The sequence below is a fragment of the Aspergillus lentulus genome (assembly GCF_001445615.1).
Source record: "Aspergillus lentulus DNA, contig: Alt12, strain: IFM 54703, whole genome shotgun sequence".
NCBI classification, from domain to species: Eukaryota; Fungi; Ascomycota; class Eurotiomycetes; order Eurotiales; family Aspergillaceae; genus Aspergillus; species Aspergillus lentulus.
This window is the reverse complement of record NW_028322115.1, coordinates 3723663-3747063: the sequence shown is the minus strand read 5'-3', so window position 1 is coordinate 3747063 and position 23401 is coordinate 3723663. Positions and strand designations below refer to the sequence as shown.

Here is a 23401-nt window from a genome sequence, read left to right as displayed (position 1 = left end):
TTGAACAATGATGTCCTTATCAATGTGGATAAGCAAAAGAAAAGTGCTTATCGGTGTCACGTGCGATAATGCAGCGCGTTCCATCCACATTGCGGATTGAAACGCGCGACTTGGGTCGCGAAAAGTTCCTGATAACCATCCTTATCATCGACTTTTGCAGTCTTTCTCTCATTCGACGGATTGCATCATATACGGGGCGAGGCTTATATGCATGTGTCCAGAATAACAAAAAGGGACCTCGTTCTACTCCGCCAATACTGCATATATGGTCCAAAAGTGATTTCGCGTACTGCTCGTTACTCAACAGCTGGACCTTTGGCAGCGACCCAGGAAGCGGCTATGTTCAAGAAGGCCGTGAAAGACCACTCCGCAGGTCCTGTGAAGCCCCTTCAGTCCAATCTATTTCGCAGCAATGGCGTCGTGCAGCCGAAGCCGACCCCACCTCCACAATCAATAGGCGTTAAACGGAAAATCGAGATGAGCAGTGCTGGAGAATCTGCATTAGGGACCCTACACAGTGCTGTTTACTTCGATGAGAATGATTTCGATGATGATGTAGACTTGGACTTTGAAGAACCCGAACCCTTCATTCCGCCGACGAAAATTGTGAGACCGAGCATTGGGGGCCAATCTACTGCGACGTCGAATGCCAATTCCACGGGAAGTAACGTTTCAAAAAGCGCGGAAAGAGTTACAGTTGATTTGATATCCTCCGATATAAAATATCCTGAATTACCTCCAGTCTCCAACGATCACGTTCCCCCGTCGAGTAGCGTTCAGATTCCATGGTCCTCCTCGCCCCCTCACCACCTCCAGCAACCGAATAGTAGTCGAACATTACCATGGCTCACCAAGAACGAGGAATCGACAAAGGTGGAGGAATATAAGAAGCCAGAAACCCCTGCTCGGCCCAAGCCCACTGCTATCTGGAACAAGTCCGCCAGTGCAATCAAGGAAGAGCAAAAAGAGCTACGGCGACAACATAAGAAAAACCAAAAAGGCGATACAAACTCCAAGCAACTTCAAACTCGTCCAAAGATTGCGTCCTTATTTCTCAGTGATGAGCAGCGTCATGTCCTCGACACGGTCGTTAACCAAGGCAAAAGCATATTCTTTACCGGTTCTGCCGGTACGGGTAAGTCCGTGCTTATGAGAGAAATCATCAAACAGTTACGGAGCAAATATCGAAAGGAGCCCGATCGTGTGGCAGTCACAGCTTCTACCGGTCTTGCTGCCTGTAACATTGAGGGTGTCACTCTGCACAGTTTTGCTGGTATTGGGCTGGGTAAAGAGCCTGTTCCAGAGTTGGTCAAGAAAGTTAGACAGTCCTCTGCCTCTGCTTTGGTCATATTCGTTAACGATCAAATTACAGATTAAGAGAAATCAAAAAGCACGGAATCGCTGGCTTCGGACCAAGGTGCTCATCATCGATGAAGTGTCTATGGTCGATGGTGACTTGTTCGACAAGCTTGAAGAAATCGCCCGAAGAATCAGAAATAATGGCCGCCCATTCGGAGGCATTCAACTTGTCGTTACTGGCGATTTCTTTCAATTGCCTCCAGTGCCTGAAGGTAGCAACCGAGAGGCGAAGTTTGCCTTTGCAGCGGCTACTTGGAATACATCGATCCAGCATACTATTCTCCTCACACACGTTTTTCGTCAAAAGGACCCTGAATTCGCCGAAATGCTGAACGAAATGAGACTGGGTAAACTCACCCCTCGGACAATCGAAACGTTCAAATCACTGTCCCGTCCGCTTAACTTTCATGATGCACTTGAAGCGACGGAATTGTAAGTAGTCCCAGTTATTCCCAGCTGGTGATGACACTAACATATCATTCCCAGGTTTCCTACTCGTCAAGAAGTAGAACAGGCCAACAGCGCACGGATGAGCAGGCTCTCTGGCGAGACAATGACCTTTCACGCAGTTGACTCAGGGACAATTCAGGACGTCCAATTTCGTGAAAAATTGCTGGCCAATTGCATGGCACCACCTGTCATACACCTAAAGAAAGGTGCACAGGTAATGCTGATCAAAAATATGGAAGATTCGCTTGTCAACGGCTCCATTGGGCGAGTTGTCGCCTTCATGGATGAAGCGACATTCGAATACTATCGCGACAATGAGAGCGAGTTCGCCGGTGGGCAAGATGCTGGGAGTGACGATGAGAGACTAAACCACGCTCGCAAGAAGCTGAAGGGTCTTGGTAACAAGGATGGAGGCGTTGTGGTAAGTCGAAAATGGCCTCTTGTTTGTTTCGTCCAGCCAGATGGAACGGAGCGGCACTTGCTCTGCCAACCAGAGGCTTGGAAGATTGAGCTTCCGAACGGCGAAGTGCAAGCCCAGCGCCAACAGGTACCGTTGATCCTCGCATGGGCACTGTCCATCCACAAAGCGCAAGGGCAGACTTTGCAGCGTGTCAAGGTCGACCTTGGGCGGGTATTTGAAAAAGGACAGGCTTATGTCGCTTTGAGTCGTGCAACCTCGAAAGCTGGTCTTCAAGTCACCAGATTCGACGCACGCAAGGTCATGGTACATCCCAAGGTCACAGAATTCTACTCGAACCTTGTTAGTATTAGTGATGTTCTTGCTCCGAAAAGCTCAAAGCCTCGCGAGCATCAAGAAGCTGAGGAAGATGGTCAATTGGACGACGAAGAGCTCTTGCAGCATCTATACGGTTGACGGTGGTATCAAGTCAACGTGGAATTTCTGTGATGCCAGCGCCATGGTCTAGGCCTTGCGTCATCCATTTCTTTTATATGTTATTATTATTATGGGCTATTTATCTCTGAGGAAAGGTGCAAATATCGATATCCGGGTGCTGCTCAATGGAATAATTTATTAGATACTGCATATACGGTGTTGTCGGCCAAATGAATGGCCAGGTGAAACAATCTCCGGAGACAATGGTATGTGTCCCGAACACTTATCAAAGTCAATCTAGGTCAATCAAGGACATCAGTAGACTTGCTTTAGATTGCCAATACCAGGATATTTCTATGGATTGATTTAAGAGACACAGGGGTCCAAGACAAGCTTTCACCGTCCAACATAAATATGCTGGCTGCATAGCTCTGCCGCCCCCACATCTTGATTATCGATAAGATACTTTGCACGTGATGCTATCAAAGGCGATTGCAACCTGACAATTCACTTTTGCGACGCTGTACAACGCTTTCCTTCCCCTACTTCCCCTCACCTTCTCTCACAGCCTCCGTGCTGTTGAAACATCAGAACAGCGATATATGAGTGGTTAATATCTGCTCTGCGACATGGCGTCAGAGTTTATTGGCTACAATGTCTTGGTGACGCTCAGAGCACCACCGAATGCAAGCGTTCAAGGAGTGGTGGCCAACGTCATTGGCCAACGTCTAATGCTAAGGAACGGTATGTGTTGTTTTTGATCAGACTGTGTGGTATTGGTCTAACCTGTTGTTCTCAGTGACTCTTTCTTGGACCGGCCAACAATTGCCTACCTATTCCATCGAAGCCCCCGACATTGCAGATCTCTCTCTGGGGCCTTCGAAGACGCAGAGCACCTATGCCAACCTACGCGAGACATCTGTAACTCCAACTCAGCAGTCGTTTGTTGATCCGGCGATTGTCAGCTATGGAAAGCCGCCTTCCAAGTCATTCAGTCCGCCTGTTTTGCAGAGCCAATCCATCCCGAATGTGCTGAGCGCCCAGCAGTTTCAGGCTTCCCAACAAGCTCATTATGGAGACGCGGCGGTTTCGGCTGCCCTAACAGAGCCATTCAGCAATCTGGAGCTGAATGTTGACAACAATGCTAAGGCTCCTAAGGTCGCGCCGCAGACGGAAGAGCCGCATGATGCGCTGGATGAGAATGAAGGCTTGGCACCGCTGCAAGCCGCTTCACAATTTACGACTAAGCGAAGCCGCCGGAGTGGTCGGACAGGGCATCCTCAAAATGTCGCCGGCAATGAGCACGATGGGGCAAATAATACAAATCCGAAAACCAAGGGCTGGCGCCAGACTGCATTTGTCCAGCCGGCCGACACAACTGAATTTAAAACCCCACAAAAATACAAGGAAAGTTTCCCCGATTCTACTGGACGACGTCGCAAGAAGAGGGGTCGTGGGTACGCTGAAGATCCCAATGGCTGGGCAACTGAGGACGCAACAGATATCCAGGAGATGGGCGACTTCGATTTCGAAAGCAACCTATCCAAGTTCGATAAAAGAAGAGTTTTTGAGGAAATCAGAAACGATGACACTACCGCGGATGAGGATCGATTGGTCAGCTTCAATAGGAAACCGAGGCCTGGAACAAATGGTGGGAAGAATCTCCACTGGACAGAAAATGTACTGGACAGCCCTCAGGAGAGTGAGAACGGCGATTCCGATCAGGGCCGGAGCGATGCGAAGCTCAGCAGTGGTAATTATTCAGGCCGCGAACTATCCAGGGCATCGGCACGTGCCCGAGACTCTTGGAAGGGAAGCGCAATTCTTGGACAACCTTTGGTGCCACCGCAGATCAATTCAATCGGGCGAAGTCAGCTAAGCTCATCACGTACTACAAGCCCTCGCCCTAATAAGACACCCGTGTCAGCGTCACCGATGACCGGTGCCGCTGGATCGGGAGCTTCTTTGCGCCTTACAACTACCAATCGCAGCTGCCCCACGGTTAGCCCATTGCAAACTCTTGAAGTGGAGCAAATTGCCGTCGCAGAGCTGGGGTTGACGGAAGACATGATCACCGAGAACGCTGGGAGAGACATAGCAGAAGCTGCCGTCGGTCTCTTGTCGAATGATGCTGCTGCCCCCACGATCCTCGTACTTACCGGCAACCATCGTACTGGAGCCCGAGCCGTTTCTGCTGCGCGCCATCTTCGTAATCGTGGCCATCGTGTCACCTTATGTGTTCTGGGTCTAGAACACGAGAATGAGCTACTTGAAAACTGCCGCAAACAGCTTGATGTATTCAAGAAGATTGGCGGGCGTGTCTTCAGATGGGAAGACCTTTCCGCACAGCTCTCAAGCTCTGATTTTGCGCCTGATCTGGTTGTTGATGCACTCTTTGGTATCCACATCTCATTCGAGGACCTGCGCACTGACGATCAAGCTATTGCTTTCGAGATGATCGCTTGGGTCAACCGTAGTAACCTTGATATTCTATCCGTCGATGTTCCATCGGGCCTGTCTGCTTCCAGCGGTGAGTTCGAAAGCCTCTCCTATTCATGCCTCCAAAAATATCTGACATTATCAACAGGCGAAGTGACGATGGTCGAAGACGGCCGTGTATGCGTCAATTCCACATCCGTAGTCTGTCTCGGAGCCCCTAAGACGGGAGTCGTCAATGCCCTCCTGGCTGGAGAGGGACTTTCTTGGAAACTTTCCGTCGCAGACATTGGCATTCCGCAAATCGTTTGGCGTAAGTACGGCACCCGTCGTCGGCACGGGATCGACTTTGGGAATCGCTGGGTGGTTCCTCTCCGCTTCCAACCTCCTCCTGCTTAAACAGGGCAATGGACTCGCTATTGACGGTTTTTGAACGATAAAAAATACACTCCTGGCGTTATGGGTCATTCTTGACAATTCTTATAAAGGGGTGTTTTGCGGGATACGTTCTGTGGTCATTGAGAGCAAGAGGAGATTTTGCATGTGCTACACTCCAAGCAAGCATACGTTAATAAGCATGTACTATATGTGGTTTACACTATCACGATCGACACAATGCTGTATCGTATATCTATTATACCACGGTTAAAAGGTGATCTTGAATCGATATTTAGTTCAACCATAGTCTATAATGGCCAATTCAGAACCTTGAACCCCTTCCATTGTAAAGGTTCATTTCCTCTTCTGTACTAGCATTTGTCTGCTGTTGTGACTTGAACTTAGTTTAAAATGGAGATGGCGTCAATTACTGCGCTAGCCCTAACTGGTTAGATTAATTGTACTAGCGCGTACCGATACATCATATCTGGAAATAATCCTACCAGCGGCGCCGAAGAACATGAAGTCAGCTACAGATTTGGCCAGATAAATCCCCGCTCCTCAAAAAGTTGGAAATGGGCAAGGGTGAGTTACTCCATTAAACGATCATTTACTGCTTGCGGCTGACTTTTGACTTTTTAGGAACGGATAAGCTTTACGTATGATGTCCCACGCTTCCTCTGCTTTCGCGACTCCGGTGTCGCAAGCTGCTAACATGAATCTTTAATAGATCACACACTCCGAGTGGGCGTCGGAAGATGCATATTCGGCCAGCGCAGGCGCTGGTGTAGGGAAAGCGAGGCGGGGAGGAGAGCATGCCGGTTTCAGACGCCTCCCATTCAACTTCTGCTCCCTCTCCCTCCAACCCTTCTCGCATCCGGTCTGCACACCCTCGGGAACCATATTCGATCTAACCAACATTCTGCCCTGGATTAAGAAACACGGTACAAATCCTGTGGATGGGTCGCCGCTGAAGAGTTCCGACCTTATCAAGCTTAATATCGCGAAGAACGAGTCGGGCGAGTATGTCGATCCGGTCACGTACAAGGTCTTGACGGACAACACACACATCGTCGCTTTGCGCAATACGGGCAATGTTTTTGCGTGGGATACTGTCGAGCGGCTGAACATCAAAGGAAAACTGTGGCGCGATCTTGTTACCGATGAGGAGTTCAGTCGCAAGGATATAATCACGCTACAAGACCCGCAGAATATCGAGTCGAGGAATCTAAGTTCGTTCAATTATTTGAAGGAGGGAGAGAGCGCGTTGACTGAGGAACAAATACGGGAACGAGAGGATGTGTCCAATCATGTCAATGTCCATGCGCTGGGCAATGCGGCGAAGATCCTGAAGGCGAAGGAGGCCGTGGCGAAGGCTCGTGCCGAGAGGGCTCAGCGCGCCGAGTCGGCTGCCGCCTCGAAAGGACTGACAAAGCCGGGTACGAATGCCGCAGCTGTGTCGCAAAAGACCGCTTCACACCAGGCTGGGAAACCTATTCCGTATAATGCGGCGAGGCATACTACTGGTCTGGCCGCTGCGTCGTTTACAAGCACTGGTATGACACCGCATACTTCGGCCGAGCTTGCACTTCTTTCAGATGAAGAGTACATGTTGAAACGAGGGCGAGTTAAGCAAAAAGGTTATGCTCGAATCTCGACTACGCTAGGCGACGTGAATCTGGAGCTGCACACTGAGTATGCGCCTAAAGCCGTGTGGAATTTCATCAAACTGGCCAAGAAGGGTTATTACAAAGATGTCACTTTCCATCGCAATATCAAGGGATTCATGATCCAGGGTGGAGACCCTACAGGTACTGGGCGCGGAGGTGAGAGTATCTGGGGCAAGTACTTCAACGATGAGTTCGAAGGGCCTTTGAAACACGACTCTCGAGGAACCTTAAGTATGGCCAACAAAGGCAAAAACACCAACAGCAGTCAATTGTAAGTTCTGGTTTTCGTGTCTGCTTGCTTCAAATCAAATTGCTGACAATGGTCGCAGCTTCATCGCTTACCGAGCGCTGCCTCATTTGAACAACAAACATACCATTTTCGGTCATGTAATAGATGACCCAACGCCCTCGTCGCCGACATTGAACAGCATGGAAACTCACCCAGTGAATCCTACAAGCAACCGACCTACTCCTGACATCCGCATCAAAGACGTAACAATCTTTGTCGATCCATTTGAGGAGTTTTTGAAACAGAAGCAAGCAGACGAGGCGAAAGGTACGACCTCTGCAGATGATACCAAGGCATCTCAGGAGATAGACGATGATCGCGTAACCTGGACTGGAAAACGAGTTCGGGGACCTGGTGCGACAGAAGCGGGCGAGAGCTCGGCTGGGGGAGTAGGGAAGTACCTCAAGGCCGCACTAGCGAACCAGGCAAATCAGGAGGAAGACGAGATTGTCGAGTTTGTGGATGAGGAGCCCGAGCCTGAGCCTGCACGGAAGAAATTCAAGGGTGGCGGTGGCTTTGGTGATTTTAGTTCCTGGGATTGAGCATGTTCCACACGGAGGATGTCTAGACGTACTTCAGCCGTATATGACGATCGAGCATATTTACGTCTCAAATATATATGGAACCTATGGTGGCTAATTTGTTGTCATGGGCAGCCAAGCTGCCTTGCAGACAGCTCTGTTAACCAGTGTACCATAACATAAGATAGCCTCTAGGTCCCCCAAGAATATATTTAGCTGCATCTTTGTGAACGACACATCGACAAAGGAATTGTTGCGACTTTAAACGATGAAGGAGTAAATTGTCTTAACTAGCTACCCGCTATGAAAAGATGATATATGACCAGCATATTATTGTCGACAGTACTGTCTGCTTGGGGGTTTTTAATCACGACTTCTAATGATTCATCTACTTCATCATTACTCCCTGCAACTTCCCATTTGAAGAGAGTGATGCCAATTCTTCAAGTCTCTGGTGTTCTAGTCTCGATCCCAGTCCCTATCTCCATCCATCCCCGATCCTCGGCCAGTTTATCTCCGTCTTCCCGCCGTTTCGGGACTTCCTCTGCAGCCGCGTTGCCCTAACTAGGATTAGCGTAGCCGCAGTTTAGGTGACCCAATGACCTAAACTGTTCCCAAGGCAGTAAGGCAGATTTCCCCTCTCCCCAGGATTAGTACTATTACTATTAGTTGTTAGTAGTAATCACTACTACTGCTGCTACTAATAATAAGCGTTCATCAGTTCCACCCCCCAACCATCTATCTGCATTGCGCTACCATCTATTCACGCCTTTCTGTATCTATTTGACGGCTATCGATAATAGAGGAGATCCAGGCGATCTCTAGATACTATCCTATCATTCCGTGAGTGTTTACCTTCCTTTTGATTTGGTGAAGGGGCCTGATACCATACCGTTTCCATCGACGTGCAGTGGGGTTTGCCTTCAAGCGCCTATGACACCCGACTGAGGATAACCGCCCAGGGTCTTTTGAAGGATTGATCCTGATGACCTTGTAATCTGACTTTTGTCCTTTGGTCACTCATTCAGTCCCTTACCAGGAGGGTTTGAGAATCCCTCCAACCGCGGCCGTTGGATAACATCATCCTCCGCCGGCATCGCTGGGTTGATTCTCTAATCCGCTGTCGTTATTGCTCGCATTATAACCATTGAACCTTGCGTAGGATCAACTACTGACAATCTATATCATAGCCTTCTTTCCCTCGAATCCGCATTCAGCGCTTCCTCCCCTCCTACGTCAGTTCCTCGCTCTCCTTCGTTCTCCACTACCGCCGTAACTCCCGCCGTACACCTTCACTGAACTTCTCTCCTTCACAGAGGACTACCTATCAAGCTGGCAGGTAATAAGAGAAGAAGTTTTTCTAGCCAGGGTGGGTTGCTGAACAGAATGTTCAGTGGCTCCTCGAGCCCACCCAAAGATAAACTAGAAACAATTCCACACTCGGAGGCCATCAATACACCGTCCCTGACCGTCAAGACCGACGAAGCTACCGTATCCCAGAAGAAATTTTCTCCTCCCGGTGGATTCTTTGGTCGCAGAGCGAGCGACGAACCAAGCCCTGGCGGCGAGAAGAAGAGGAGAAGCAGTACCGTCACCAAAGCAGCGACATTGTTCTCCAACGCCAAAAACTCGTTAAGTTGGAGCAACTCTCGTGAAACCGCTGCGACCCTTACCGTGGCTCACTCGCCACCTACTTCTCTACATAAACTTGGGAGAATGGACCCGGCATTGATTGTCCCTCAAGGGTCGTTGAACAATTCTGCCGGCGAATCATTACCTACCCCCCGCTCATCATTCAGAGTTGGTGTCACAGAGGACCGGAACCGAAGATGCCGTCGGACTATGGAAGATACTCATGCATACCTCTACAATTTCTTGGGGACGCCCGCACCCTCTGGCCAGGCTGATGTCAATGGTAAAAGACAGTCCGGTGATGTCTCGCCTACAGCTGTAGAAGAAACCAGCGTTGTCGAAACCGACAATGGGTATTTCGCGATCTTCGACGGGCATGCGGGCACATTTGCTGCCGAGTGGTGTGGCAAGAAGCTGCATCTGATTCTGGAGGAGGTCATGCGGAAAAACCCCAACACTCCGGTTCCGGAGTTGCTTGACCAGACTTTCACTTCTGTCGACCAGCAGCTGGAGAAGCTGCCGTTGAAAAACAGCGGTTGTACCGCTGTTATTGCTCTTCTACGGTGGGAGGACAGAGTCCCTAGTTCTCATTCCGTGACCGGCTCTTCTGCATTGGCTCCGGCCGCTGCCGCTGCCGCCGAACCCAACTCGGAAGCCGACAACACCCCAACTGAATCGGCACCTGTGTCTGTGCTTCCGGTACTGCAAGAGAAAGCCGCCCGTCAACGAGTTCTCTATACTGCGAATGTTGGCGACGCTCGCATCATTCTATGTCGCAACGGTAAAGCGCTACGCTTATCGTACGACCACAAAGGCAGCGACGAAAATGAGGGGAAACGGATCGCCAACGCTGGAGGATTGATACTTAACAACCGAGTGAACGGCGTTCTTGCCGTCACACGAGCTCTTGGAGATGCTTATCTCAAAGACCTTGTGACTGGCCACCCATATACTACAGAGACAGTCATCCAACCCGATCAGGATGAGTTCATCATTCTGGCTTGCGACGGGGTGAGCGTTCTTTCTCTTTACTGGCTCTTATTTAGGCTAATGTTTCAACAGTTGTGGGACGTATGTAGCGACCAAGAGGCGGTAGATCTGATACGGAATATACAGGATGCTCAGGAAGCCTCAAAAATGCTGGTTGACCATGCCCTTGCTCGCTTCAGCACTGATAACCTCTCTTGCATGGTGATTCGGTTTGACAACAACCGCGTCAAGGAGGTCGTCAACCGCACGGTCGACCCGATCGGAGTCGACGGTGATCCAGCCACGCATGCGGGATACGGAGTGAGCGAGGCTGATAAGATTGTCGAGGGGGCCAGAAAGAGCATGGCCAATACAGAAATCACCGATGATGCTGAACCAGCAGAGAAAGTCATGGATGAGGTTTTACAGAAGATGACTGATGATGGGCCAGGGCCTGACGTCCCTATTGAGGCGACTTCGCCGAATAAGGTTGAGTCGATTAATGGAAGTACTTAAGTGCGATGCGATTTCGCGCACTACAGAACCGAAATGGCTTCGTCCGACGACGTGATAGAAAGTTCTCTATGCCTGGCATTTTTGGACGCAATCAACAAAGCGTCGTCTTGCTCTCTTGTTATACTGCTCCGTTTTTGCTAGTCACTGGTGTTGGTTGGTTTGAGTGTGCAATCGCTCCAGAAGCCAGATGACCTGTGCCCCAGTGGCTTGACCACTCTCCATATCTCTCGTTCTCATATTCTATCTTATCACTTTTGCTGCCTATCTGGGATCTTTCACTTCGCAACCGGGGATAGCGGAGCTTGACCTCGTTTTCTCATTTCCATGCAAGCACAATCCTGCACTTTGTATCGCCATATCGCTCAGATATAAATTCCATATGCCATTCTGATCTACTCAGATTACCAGTCCCGCAAGCAGTACCTTTCCCTGCGGTCTTGCCAGCAGGTTACTGGGTTATCGGGTGAAATCAAATTCTGTCTGCTAAACGCCATCATCATTCCCAAGCACAAAAGTAAAGTAGTATCTAAAAGTACAGTTGTATAGTGCCAAGTGCAAAGTCACGTTGGAGAGATGCGAATATCCACAGCCCAATCCATCGCCGATTCCTACATACAATTGAACGCGTCGCTCTTCATCTAAGCCTGCTTCTCTTTGAATTGGTCGCTCGCCAGCACATCCTTCTTGCCGGGGATGTGCTTCTCAGCGGGCATAACATGGTCGCGGCTCAGATCCAACTCGCCATGCCAGACACGATCAGGCCATCTCTCCGCAAAGCGAGCGTCGTGGATATCAGACCAGAGGATCTTGACACCGTTGTCTCCCAAGAGTTCCGCGTCCTCATTAGGGTCCTGGATCGTGTAGTCGACCTCCGGCGTGCTCAGGGTCTGCGCGAAAGCAGCCACACGCTCAGCTTGCTCGGCAGATTTCTCTTGTTCCTTCTTCCTCGCCTCCCTTCTCCGTCTCCGAGCAGCCGGAGCCAGGTATCCCCTCTTGCCATCTGCAAAGCCATTCGCGATCTCATCCTCCTGGATGGAGAGCACGGCCGCGATGTCCGCAACGCTGGTTGCCTTTTGATCCATGACTGCACGGGCCCGGTCTTTCTTCTCCATCAGCCAGCCGACCTTATCGGCATATTTCTCGTCGAATTTCTTCGCTTCTTCCGGGTTGCGGGGCCGCTTCTGGGCAAGGAATTGTTCGGTGATGGTGATCATTTCGCGGGGGGGAGCGAGCTGGCGCTGCATGGAGAATTCTCGGAGGAGGTGGTAGGCTCGCAGACCGATCTTGGAGTCGGTGAAGTGCACTGAGTAGTAGGGCACCCACATGTCTTTTCGAAGGGTTGCGGGAACAGTCTTTTTGCCGTGGTAGATGAGTTGGCGGAGGACATTGTTTTTCTACGTTTGCAAGAAAAATGTTAGAAGGACGAACTCTGACAAGTTGATGATGAGGGTACGCACCTCCAGATATCTTGTCAACGAGTATACCACCTGGTTAGTGCGGATGTTGTGGTAGACGAAGATATTCTTGCCGTGGGAGATGGCATTGAGCGCCTTTCTTAACCGCACTCCCTCCTTCCACTGATGTGTCTTGAAGGCGTTCGAGTTTTGTTCCCGGGCCTTTCCCTGAATAATACTGTGGTTTTCGATCGGTGGACGACGGACGACATTCCAGGTTCCGATCTTAGTTGGGTCCAGGATCTTCTGGAAAGGTTTGGAGAACGACTGGGAGGAGGCCATTGAGGCCTGAAACACCGCTCGGCGGTCCTAAATGAAACTGAGGTGTCGATTAGAATCAATAGAGTGAATACACTCTAGCGCATTGCGACTCGAGACTGTGGTGCGTGTAGTGATCGATCTGGCTTCGTGATGGGAGCTGCACGGTGTCCGGGCAGTGAGGAAAGTGTCGGTGGATCAATTTTTGTCGGAGGAACAGAATGGGCGAATCGTCGCCTGCAACGGGACCTCCGCAGCGTCACTTATGCTCGGGGAACAGCATGATCATCAACTTCTTTATTCTTCAAGTTGAGAATCAGCGCAAAAAACCGTTGCAGAAGAATTTTCTCAATTTACGTTGACGAAATCATTATCCAGGTGCTCATTAGAATGATCGGACGAATACAACCCTTGCGCCGCTATAGCTGAGTCCTCGACCGCCCGCAATGTCGCGGACAGCGAACACTTCGAATGGGCTGGACAAGGACGAGGCTGGCACTCGCCGCGAAAGGCCGTGGTTGTTTCCTTCGGTATCTGAAACATTATGTTACGAAGGGTTTCTGTACCGCTGCTGATGCATTGACTTTAGAACCGCAAGCTCCGACATTTACAAGGCATTTCGATCCGCAACCTCGTCATCACTCCCCCCCTGAGCAGGCCTCGTGGGAAGACTATTGACGATGAGGAGATCCCAAATTCTCTACAATCCCCTTCCAAACTCTTAGCTCAAAGCGCAAGCCGGCCCTTGCCACAGTCACGATCTTTTGTCGACCTCAAGAGCGCGCCCGCGGCATCGGACAACCGTGACGATGCCGAGCAGCAACCTGCATTGCGACTACGGAGGAGAAGCATGCTCCCGTGGAATGACCCCAATCCACAGATGAGACAGATCAAGCTGGAGGATATTACGAAAACCAGGATGGCAGATACATGGTTCTCAATTCATTGCGACGGCATCGATACGCCTGTCTATGTGAGCGAAGTTGTTGAGAATGCTACCAACCCAAGCTTCAAGGCCTTTGATTTGAACGTTTGCGGACCGAAAGTCTCCCGCGCGGATTGCCTTACACTCAAGCTCTGGGCGAAAGCAATGGCCACGGAGGAGTATGTGTTGCTGGTCGAACTGCAATTGTGCCTGCAGTCGCTACAGTTTCTCGGCAAATCGTTGGATAGCTTCCACCAACCCTTGCCGTCGAACTCCATTCTTTTCCATCTGACAGACGGTGTGTATACTAACCTAACTGGTATTCCATCCTCCAACACCTTGATACCTTCGGGCGCGTCAAAGTTTTCAGACGGGGTCGTTTTGCCAACGTCTTCCTACGACGCCCTGATGCGCTTGGCGAATTTGGACGAATGCATTCAAGACGCGCTCGCCACGAGAGAGAAACTGGAGTCGCAGATTAGTGCGATTCTAGAAAAGAACCATCATGCCATGACTCTCACAAGCGACGTCTCCCGCGCCCAAGATAAGCTTGCTCTGACCAAGCATGCCGTTGCGGCGGGGAAAAAACAGCTCCGCGCAACGTGCAAGCGCAAAGAGGAACTTATTGCCAGTATCAAAGCTCGAAGAGAAGCCATGGAGCGCGGACGGTATAGTCAGGGAAAGGCTCGCAGTCATCTTCCAGACGCTCAGCAGAAATTGGCCTCCTGCTCTAAGGTACTGAAACAGAATACTGAAGCGACCAAAGGTCAAATTCGGCGCATTGCCGAAGACTTGCTTGCGATTTACCCCATCGAGCCGATTCCCGACAAGCCGCTGGCGTTCACTATCGCCGGGCTTGCCCTTCCCAACTCGAATTTCGGCGACATCGATCGGGACGCCGTCGCGGCTGCGCTTGGGTATACCGCGCACCTGGTTTACTTGCTTTCGTTCTATCTATCGGTGCCGATCCCCTACCCGGTTAATCCGTATCTGTCGAACTCGTTGATCCAAGATCCAGTGTCCGCCTCATTAGCTCAACGGACCTACCCTTTGTACCCGGTCAATGTCCAGTACCGGTTTGAATATGGAGTCTTCCTGCTGAACAAAGACATTGAGTTCCTGTTGAATAAGTTAAGCCTGCGAGCACTCGATATTCGACATACTCTCCCCAACCTGAAATATCTTTTGTACGTTCTCACCGCTGGTACCTCGGAGATCCCAGCACGCAAGTCTGGTGGGATCCGTGGTCTTCTCCAAGGACGGCTGACTCCCAGCTTGTCGCGACGGGGAAGCGAAGACAGCGTTGGCTATACCGAGTCGATCTTCCCTCGCAAAGACGTGAGACCGAGCTCGAAATTAAATGGAGATCTCGCGTCAGACAAGGCCAAACAAACAAGCCCAGCCTTGACTAGCACCGCAACCTCCTATCAAGTGGCTTAGAAGATCATTCCGTCTGTTCCCTAAATAATGCCTCATTAGGTACTCTTGATGAGTACGACATTTGTCTTGTCTTGTCGATTGTTGACCGTTTATCTATCCATGTACCCGTCTCTTATCTGTCTCTTTTCCCATTCGTGCGATGGTCCCCATTGCCCACTTGATTCGTTACTTGGTAGACGCCATGATGCAACCTTCTACCTTCTTCCACAGTTTCTAGAAACCCATTAACAGGTCATATCCTTGGCGTATTACTGTTGGATTGTCGTGCCTGGCCATTTCTGGGCTACCAAGGAGATTTTGTTCCAATGAGCGGACGCCATCTTCGCTGTTATCTGTACTTTAATTAGGAAGAACAGGGAATCTGGGCGATTCGCCCTGATTAGTCCGGAGTCTGATACCCTAGCATTATTATTGATAACAGATATCCCTCTAAGCCTCTCACGACTGGTGAACCACAGGATACGAGGAACTTGGAACGAACGAGAGGGCACGGAAGGCTCCATTAGAACGCTTCTCTGCCTAGAATCCAAGGAAATAATTTATCTGCTTTCCCTTTTATCCCTCTGCGCCTGGTTTACCCCGCATTTTTTTCGGACCCAGCGAATTCTGGCTTAGCGAGGTTAATAGCATTCTCCATCATCTCATAATCCGCCCTTTTGTCTTCCATTTCATCATCGCAAAACTTTCCATCCGTTTTTTCGTCGATAGTAGGACAATTGCATTGCCTACACGTGCTTTACCTCGAGGAAAAAGGACCTGCAGGCGGAACGTGGATCCCTCGAGTCCTTGAAAAGTCACCGGAGAAGTGTGATAACTGATAAACGGCCGCAAACCCCACCGCTTTCTGGCGGCCCCTTCGCTTTGCATCGGCATACCCCAAATCCACCATAATCCACTTCCCTCTATTGTGCCGGCAGAAGGCGGCTATACACGATCATGATGGCTGCCAGCAATACACAGCACGAGAACGGAATTTATGCGCAGAACGGCCAAGGGCAAAAGTCGCCGTCGCCTCAAACTCAGCATCGTCGTGGTTATCAAGCCTGCGACCCTTGCCGCAAGCGCAAGGTCAAATGTGACCTTGGCAGTGAGTACCGTCCTATATCTTGGCCATACAATCTGCACGGCGACTAGGAAGCGCGCAGTTGAAAGAAAGAGCAAAAGCTAATCCCATCGTTGCAGGTGTCGATAACCCGCGTCCCCCTCCGTGTGTACGATGTCGTCGCGAAAGCAAACGATGCGAGTTCTCCGCGACCAGGCGCAAGCGGAAGCCCTCCGAGATCGAAGACAGCGTCGATGGGGTCCTCCTCCGTGACAAGCGGATGATGGTCGGAGACGCGGCTCCTAATGGGTCTTCGCCGGACGGGTCTTACAACGCACGACCGGAGCCGACATCGCTTGATGGTGACAGCCTGCATTCGCGACAGAAGTGGTCCGAGGGACCTCCCCCAGCACCTAATCAAATACCACACGCCGATGCCGGTCAACGATACGGCACTAATCAACCTGCATCCTCTACTTCGCAATTTCAGGATGCGAGACCCGCACGCCCTCCCATGTGGCCGCTGGGGGAGCGCCCTGGAATGAGTTTCGGTCTTGAGGGAAGCCAGCCCATGATGAATCGCACGGCTGTTGAGCTGTTGTCGCCCGCGATCAGTAACAGTCACGATGCTCTGCACTTACTGTCCGAAGCGGCAGGACGGACGGAGGATCTCAATCGGCAGAGCCTCGAGAATCGATACGCCGCGCGGCGATCGGTTTCGTCCTTCAATTCTCCAATGTCTCCTATGACACAGGCCGGGACTCCTAGAAGCGGAGGCAGTTCCTTTCCGCGAGCACCTCGGTCCGGTACCGTGCCCGTGGGTAACTTCTATAATACGGGAGGATCGGGTTCCGTGGATCACACGAATTCGGATGCTCGCGATCACAATGAACCTATAGATAACTTGCAGGATCCAGGGTTCGTCGATGCCGTCAGAGCCTGGTCACGTCTGCGGTTTGTTCGGGCAGGTTGGCTCACCGTTGAGGAATCCATGGCGTACGTGGCATAGTAAGTGCTCAACTTTCTTGTCTTGTCCCTTGGATGTTTTTATTCTGACAGATTACAGTTACTATGAACATCTTGCTCCATTGAGCCCTATCGTCATTCCTGACTTTTCACATCCTTCGACTCATCGCACCCTTCTCACTGACGAGCCTGTACTGGCTGTCACTATTCTTACGACCGCATCACGCCATATGAAACCCAAGGGTGATGGGGCATATACCCGGTCATTCTACATTCATGATCGACTCTGGTCTTATCTTCGGGGAATGATTGAGCGTCTTTTCTGGGGCCAAGAGAAGTTCGGCGGAAACGGCATTGGAATCAGCAAGCCTCGGTCATTTGACCTGGCCCCAAGCGCAGCCAAAGTGAGTCTCAAAGGAAACTTGAGATCCCTGGGCAGTATCGAGGCGCTCTTGATCCTCACGGACTGGCACCCCAGAAATCTGCACTTCCCCCCTGGTGATGATGAAAATACACTCTTGGACTTGGACGCGCACGCTCAAACTCGCCTTGAGAAGGATGTCGACCATGATGGTGAGCCAACGAACCATCGGGCTTCTCAAATCTCAGGCGAGGGGAGACTCGCCTTCCAGAAGTGGTTGGAGCCCGCTTGGCGGTCTGATCGGATGTCCTGGATGCTGTTGAGCACCGCACAAGCGCTGGCTTTTGAGCTGGGAGTCTTTGATCAGAAGAGCGAAGCGAAGACTGCGAACGACTCTCCTGCCGAGCAGACACGAAAACGTCGACTGCGGCGTCTGATTCTCGTTTACATCACGCAAAGCAGCGGCCGTCTGGGAATCCCTTCTATGCTTCCACTGCCACAATGGACTAATGACATCCAACCAACTCCTGCGTCGACTTCAAAACGTGATGATACAACTATTGATCGGATGCATGACTGCTGGATTGGAATCACCAAGATCATGTATCAGAGCAATCAGTTGTTGTTCGCATCTAATGAACAGACATCGGAACTGATTAGGAGTGGACGATATCGTGACCAGATTGACCGATTTCAGCCTTTTCTACGAGAATGGCGGAATAACATCGACACGATTGACCGTAAGTACTGTGTACTACACTGCTCTTGATATAATGCTGACTGTTTAGTCGCACCTGCCATGCGGCACATCTTGATGATTGAATACGAATATACCCGTAGGCGGCCACCTATTTTGAATTATAGAATGCAATATCCTAACCTTCTACAGGCGTTTATGTCAATTCGTTAGCTCTACAAGCAGTCGTGGACCGCTGGACCACAATGTCCAACGAGGCTGCCCAGGCTCAGAGCGGAAGACCGGGCTCTGGACCCTCGTCGAACAATTGGTTTCATATGCTCATGGAGCTGTACCGTGTCAACGAGCAATACATACAGGAAGTTGTTGACGCGTCACGTCGGATTTTGCAAACTGTACTGGATGACCTGGTTCCTGGCGATCACCTCAAGCACGCTCCTGTGCGGACATGCTTCCGGATTCTGTCTGGCATGATCTTCATCCTCAAGGTAGGTCTCCGTCATTTTCTGTGTGTATGGCAAACCTGACTGACGGTCGCAGACATTCACCCTTGGAGCGAAAGAGGATGATGTACGTGTATCGCTAGACCTTCAGGATCGAACGGTGGAAGCGTTGAGGACATGTGTCGTCGACGATGTCCACCTGAGTCACGCCATTGCTCGGCTGGTGGAAATGCTTACGACCAGCATTCGCACAAGATTTTTGCGATTTGCACCGTTGGACCGAGGTGGTGATGGTGACGGTCAAGATCGTACCTCTGCACCAGTCTCCAGGCACCAGTCACCGCGTCCTCGCGATGGTGCCCAAGGCCGTCGGGATGGATCGAACCATGCATGGACACCGAGCCACAGCGCAGCACAGAATATTGGCTACGTTGATGGCAATAATCCGACGAGTACCACAATGGGATCAGTGCATGATCCCCTGGCGGCCATCCCAGCGCAGCCGATCAATTCTTCAAATATTAATGTCTCATTCATGCCTCCACCACCGTCGGTGTACCATAATTACTACGAACCGCACACATCGCCTCCCGCCGGAGGGATGGAAGGATCGAACGTTCCTTCGCAATCAATGAATGATAATTCCGGCACCTCCGGCGGACTTCCGGACTGGTTCGCGCTTCCGCTCGATCATTTCTTCAACAGTTCGACGGCCGTTGTTGATCACGGCCTCGGAGGAACAGGGCCAATGGTAGGCGAGTTTGACATGCTTGAAGTCCTGCTCAACGAGCAATATGACGGCACGGGCGACGGCCTCGATTCAGCGGGGCGCGACGGGCTTCCGTCCCAGTTCCTGCAGTCTTAGCTGATCCCATTCCAGACAATGATGACGAATGCTTATCATGCTTAATCTAACGGTGGCGCTGTTCCTAAAAGTTCACTTGAGCTACATACTTCACCTCAGCCAAGGAGTTCTACACTTTAGCCTGCCAGGCGCCAAGCACTGCGACCATGCTTAGCGTTCCGTGGCTCGATCCTATATATGCTTGTCTTAGGATTGTTCCTTGGTAACTAGAAGGTGACCTTCACGGGGTTGCATTGTTGCATTCCATTTCTGAAGTTGCTTCTCAGTACGGCTCTCAACAAAGCCTTGTATAGTGTATGAGAAAGGGTTATTTGACAGCTTGGCGGTTTCAAGACATCTTCATGTGTCATGTATGTTTCTATGCGGGAGTTTCAAATGTCAACACCCCAGACCCTTGGATACGAGCTTAAATAATAACGTTTCTAGAACCGTAGAACGACACATGCGCGGTTCTCTGGTATGCACTCTGGATGTTTCAGTGTCGCACAGTCGTTTATGCAGTGTGATGCTGATTCCTCGGTTTTCTGTCTACAATTAGCCTAACGGAGAGTTATTATTATTACTTATCTACTCGATGTAATTGATATTGTCTGAAGGCAGTGATCTCACCTCGCATATGCGTGCCGCAGGAGGCGGCTTCTCCCTTGTGCAGTAGAAGTAGACTCCATGCTCCATCCGAAGTACCCGAAGAGCTCCAGATGCCGATCACGAAGGAAATGGACTCCGCCATCCTGGCCAGAACTGCGGAAATTTGTAGGGATAATTGGCCTTGTAACGATTATATGCGGTTATTTGTTTTGTCTTACGGTTAAGTGCTGGTTCAGACCACTGATGTAGATGCTGCAGCTTGTAGGGAAGGTAAGCATGATATTACTACGAGATCTGAGGTATATCCATCTCCAGATGAAAATATCCTTACGATTTGGCCCTGCAGGGCAGTCAATAATGATCTGCCCCGATAAACGATTCATTTTAGTCATCCTATGCTCCAGAGTCCCTTTCTCTTCGCTTATCTTTGAAGATCAACAACCACAGGCTGCACCTGATGAATCTCCCAACATTCAAGCACCGGTATTCGCTCGGACTCCGACCCTTTCAATTTGGGACTTGGTCAGGGAGGACCGCATCGAAGCTTCTGAATGGCTGAATTGCTCGGGTTGTGGACGGGGACCTCGGAGGGTCTAACTGAAAACTGAATAAGAAAAATAATAAGAGCTAGGGTGTGAGTGGATGGTGAAAGTCTCAAAGTGACATCGCGCCCGGGCTAGTCTCCGCAGGTGGATTGGGGTGTCCCTTGGCGTTAGGGGTTGAGAGAACAGAGTTGTTGAAGGACTCACAGGTCTGCAGTAGTTTTGTAACATTGACATGTGAGTTAACATAGTAATATCTGGTGAGGGATCGACATACTCATAGAAGGATGATATACAACGATCGAAGCATCAAAGAGATAAGGGATGATCATGGGATATCTTCCGCGGCCAAGGCAGTAAGGCAGGGCTTATCGCTTTTACCTTAGTCTAGATCGTTCATCTTCGACCAGCATGTTCTACGGCGTAGGCTTCTCAATCCCTGTGAATCTCGAAATGTATCACCATCCATGTGAAGTCGTGAATCCATCCAATAAACGTTGCAATCGTCCTGCTGAGACCCTGGTCTCTCATCATCCTCTGACTTCTCTCATGCTTCCATCTCCTCAGGGGCTGCATCGGACTCCGGTCAAGCCCAGATGACCCTGGTTAAATTTCTCCGTTGGTTTATGCAGTTAATCTACAATGTACTCCGTACACTCGGCTCCTAAGATTGAGTCAGTACCGTGAGTCCTGTGCTCCCCACTCTCCACTCTCCACTGAAGACACTAACACCATCAATGACGATCTTCAGCTCATAACGAATGAGATCGTTTCTCTCACTTTTCCAGATAGCTTAATGCCTGAGCAGCCGGCGTTGTCCGTCCAATCCAGCCGTGCAGCAGGACAAGAGAAGCCAGAAGGACAAGAGAAATCTTGTCCTCTCTTGTGCTCTCTTGTCCTAAACAAGCAACATGCACCTCTGCCGTAGCATTCAAGGTGGCCGCGCTAACCTCCTGGATGGATACTCCAGCTGATTTGCTTCGTTCGCCCCGCTACGCTATCTAGAACCGACAATCGCGGCCAGGGTGCCGTTCCATCTTTCCCTTGGCCTAGCCGGGTGGGTGTGACAATTCGTCTTCCAGCCCTGGATGACGGGATTCATGTCCCTGGATCTTGTAGATCTTCATCGCGGACTTCCTGGATAAGAGATATGGCGTGAAGGCTTAGGTGAAACTTGGTCCTCCTGACCCCGGAGTGACTCCGTCAGTAGCTGCTATCTATCCTAGGCCCATGGAAGAGAAAAAAAAAGCATATAAAGGAGGCATGTTCACCAGCTGTTGACGGAATCTCATCCTCATTCTCATTCAGCAAGAGTTTGAGATCGTCTGTTTCCTTTCTTTCCTTGATACTTCCCACGGTCCAGTAGTCCGTTGCTTCATCAAGATGGTCGTCTTTAGCAAAGTCACAGCTGTCGTTGTCGGTCTCTCGACCATTGCGTCTGCTGTCCCTGTGGTTCAGCCGCGCAAGGGCTTCACCATCAACCAAGTGGCCAGGCCAGTGACCGACAAGAAGACCGTCAATCTTCCAGCCGTCTATGCCAATGCTTTGACCAAGTACGGCGGCACTGTCCCCGACAGTGTCAAGGCGGCTGCAAGCTCCGGCAGCGCTGTTACTACCCCCGAGCAATATGACTCGGAATACCTGACTCCCGTCAAAGTCGGTGGAACAACCCTGAACTTGGACTTTGACACTGGCTCTGCAGATCTGTAAGCGCATCTTGTCCGTCTTTCTTGAATTGAATTGACTAACTGTGATAGCTGGGTCTTTTCCTCCGAGCTTTCGGCTTCCGAGTCTAGCGGCCACGCTATCTACAAGCCATCCACCAGTGCCCAGAAGCTGAATGGCTACACCTGGAAGATCCAATATGGTGATGGTAGCGGTGCCAGCGGTGACGTCTACAAGGATACCGTCACCGTAGGGGGTGTCACTGCTAAGAGCCAGGCTGTGGAGGCTGCCAGCCAAATCAGCTCTCAATTCGTGCAGGACAAGGACAATGATGGTCTGCTGGGTCTGGCATTCAGCTCCATCAACACCGGTGAGTTGCTGTCAAGATTTCTAACTTTGACCTCAACCCGCTGACTTGAATTGATGCAGTCAGTCCTCGCCCTCAGACTACTTTCTTTGACACTGTCAAGTCCCAGTTGGACTCTCCTCTCTTTGCTGTGACCCTGAAGTACCACGCTCCAGGAACCTACGACTTTGGATACATCGACAACTCCAAGTTCCAGGGACAGCTCACTTATACCGACGTCGACAACTCCCAGGGTTTCTGGATGTTCACTGCTGATGGCTACGGTGTTGGCGACGGTGCCCCCAACCACAACCAGATCAGCGGCATTGCTGGTATGTTTTTCACTGTTTCGTTTGAAAAGTACCAGGCTGATCCATTTTAGACACCGGAACCACCCTCCTCCTGCTTGATGACAGCGTCGTTGCCGCCTACTACCGGCAGGTTTCTGGAGCCAAGAACAGCAACGAATACGGTGGTTATGTCTTCCCCTGCTCCACAAAGCTTCCTTCCTTCACTACCGTCATCGGAGGCTACAACGCCGTCGTTCCCGGTGAATACATCAACTTCGCCCCCGTCACTGACGGCAGCTCTACCTGCTTCGGTGGTATCCAGAGCAACTCCGGCTTGGGCTTCTCCATCTTCGGAGATATCTTCCTCAAGAGCCAGTACGTCGTCTTCGACTCCCAAGGCCCCAGACTCGGCTTTGCCCCTCAGGCATAGATGAATATGCACGCGGTTCTTGGTCTTTGAGGCC

The 23401-nt window shown here is 50.7% G+C and overlaps 7 protein-coding genes across 7 annotated transcripts; 6 read left to right on the top strand and 1 right to left on the bottom strand.

Annotated features, from left to right (window-relative positions):
- Window positions 1-339: 339 nt before the first annotated feature.
- ALT_7148 (DEAD/DEAH box helicase) lies at window positions 340-2683 on the top strand (the record flags this gene model as incomplete). The annotated part of the gene is made up of 3 exons (XM_033557317.2): window positions 340-1317; window positions 1373-1791; window positions 1846-2683. 3 exons carry the CDS (start codon window positions 340-342, stop codon window positions 2681-2683), a joined length of 2235 nt encoding a protein of 744 aa, XP_033413208.2.
- Window positions 2684-3273: 590 nt separating this feature from the next.
- Window positions 3274-7959, top strand: ALT_7147 (mRNA decapping enhancer EDC3; the record flags this gene model as incomplete). The annotated part of the gene is made up of 7 exons (XM_033557319.2): window positions 3274-3388; window positions 3444-5174; window positions 5232-5393; window positions 6005-6043; window positions 6101-6117; window positions 6189-7399; window positions 7458-7959. 7 exons carry the CDS (start codon window positions 3274-3276, stop codon window positions 7957-7959), a joined length of 3777 nt encoding a protein of 1258 aa, XP_033413210.2.
- A 1365-nt stretch (window positions 7960-9324) lies between these two features.
- ptcG (type 2C protein phosphatase PTC1) lies at window positions 9325-11055 on the top strand (the record flags this gene model as incomplete). Its single annotated transcript, XM_033557320.2, has 2 exons — window positions 9325-10581; window positions 10633-11055. The coding sequence occupies 2 exons, from the start codon at window positions 9325-9327 to the stop codon at window positions 11053-11055; spliced, it is 1680 nt and encodes a 559-aa protein (XP_033413211.1).
- Window positions 11056-11693: 638 nt separating this feature from the next.
- ALT_7145 (mitochondrial 54S ribosomal protein mL67) lies at window positions 11694-12791 on the bottom strand (the record flags this gene model as incomplete). Its single annotated transcript, XM_033557321.1, has 2 exons — window positions 11694-12449; window positions 12513-12791. 2 exons carry the CDS (start codon window positions 12789-12791, stop codon window positions 11694-11696), a joined length of 1035 nt encoding a protein of 344 aa, XP_033413212.1.
- A 422-nt stretch (window positions 12792-13213) lies between these two features.
- Window positions 13214-15132, top strand: ALT_7144 (putative UV radiation resistance protein (UVRAG); the record flags this gene model as incomplete). The annotated part of the gene is made up of 2 exons (XM_033557322.2): window positions 13214-13297; window positions 13357-15132. 2 exons carry the CDS (start codon window positions 13214-13216, stop codon window positions 15130-15132), a joined length of 1860 nt encoding a protein of 619 aa, XP_033413213.2.
- A 936-nt stretch (window positions 15133-16068) lies between these two features.
- Window positions 16069-19506, top strand: ALT_7143 (uncharacterized protein; the record flags this gene model as incomplete). Its single annotated transcript, XM_089600192.1, has 6 exons — window positions 16069-16219; window positions 16267-17182; window positions 17241-18241; window positions 18290-18337; window positions 18391-18686; window positions 18739-19506. 6 exons carry the CDS (start codon window positions 16069-16071, stop codon window positions 19504-19506), a joined length of 3180 nt encoding a protein of 1059 aa, XP_089455654.1.
- Window positions 19507-22019: 2513 nt separating this feature from the next.
- On the top strand, window positions 22020-23367 carry ALT_7142 (pepsin-like aspartic protease; the record flags this gene model as incomplete). Its single annotated transcript, XM_033557324.1, has 4 exons — window positions 22020-22342; window positions 22394-22671; window positions 22731-22979; window positions 23030-23367. 4 exons carry the CDS (start codon window positions 22020-22022, stop codon window positions 23365-23367), a joined length of 1188 nt encoding a protein of 395 aa, XP_033413215.1.
- Window positions 23368-23401: the final 34 nt, after the last annotated feature.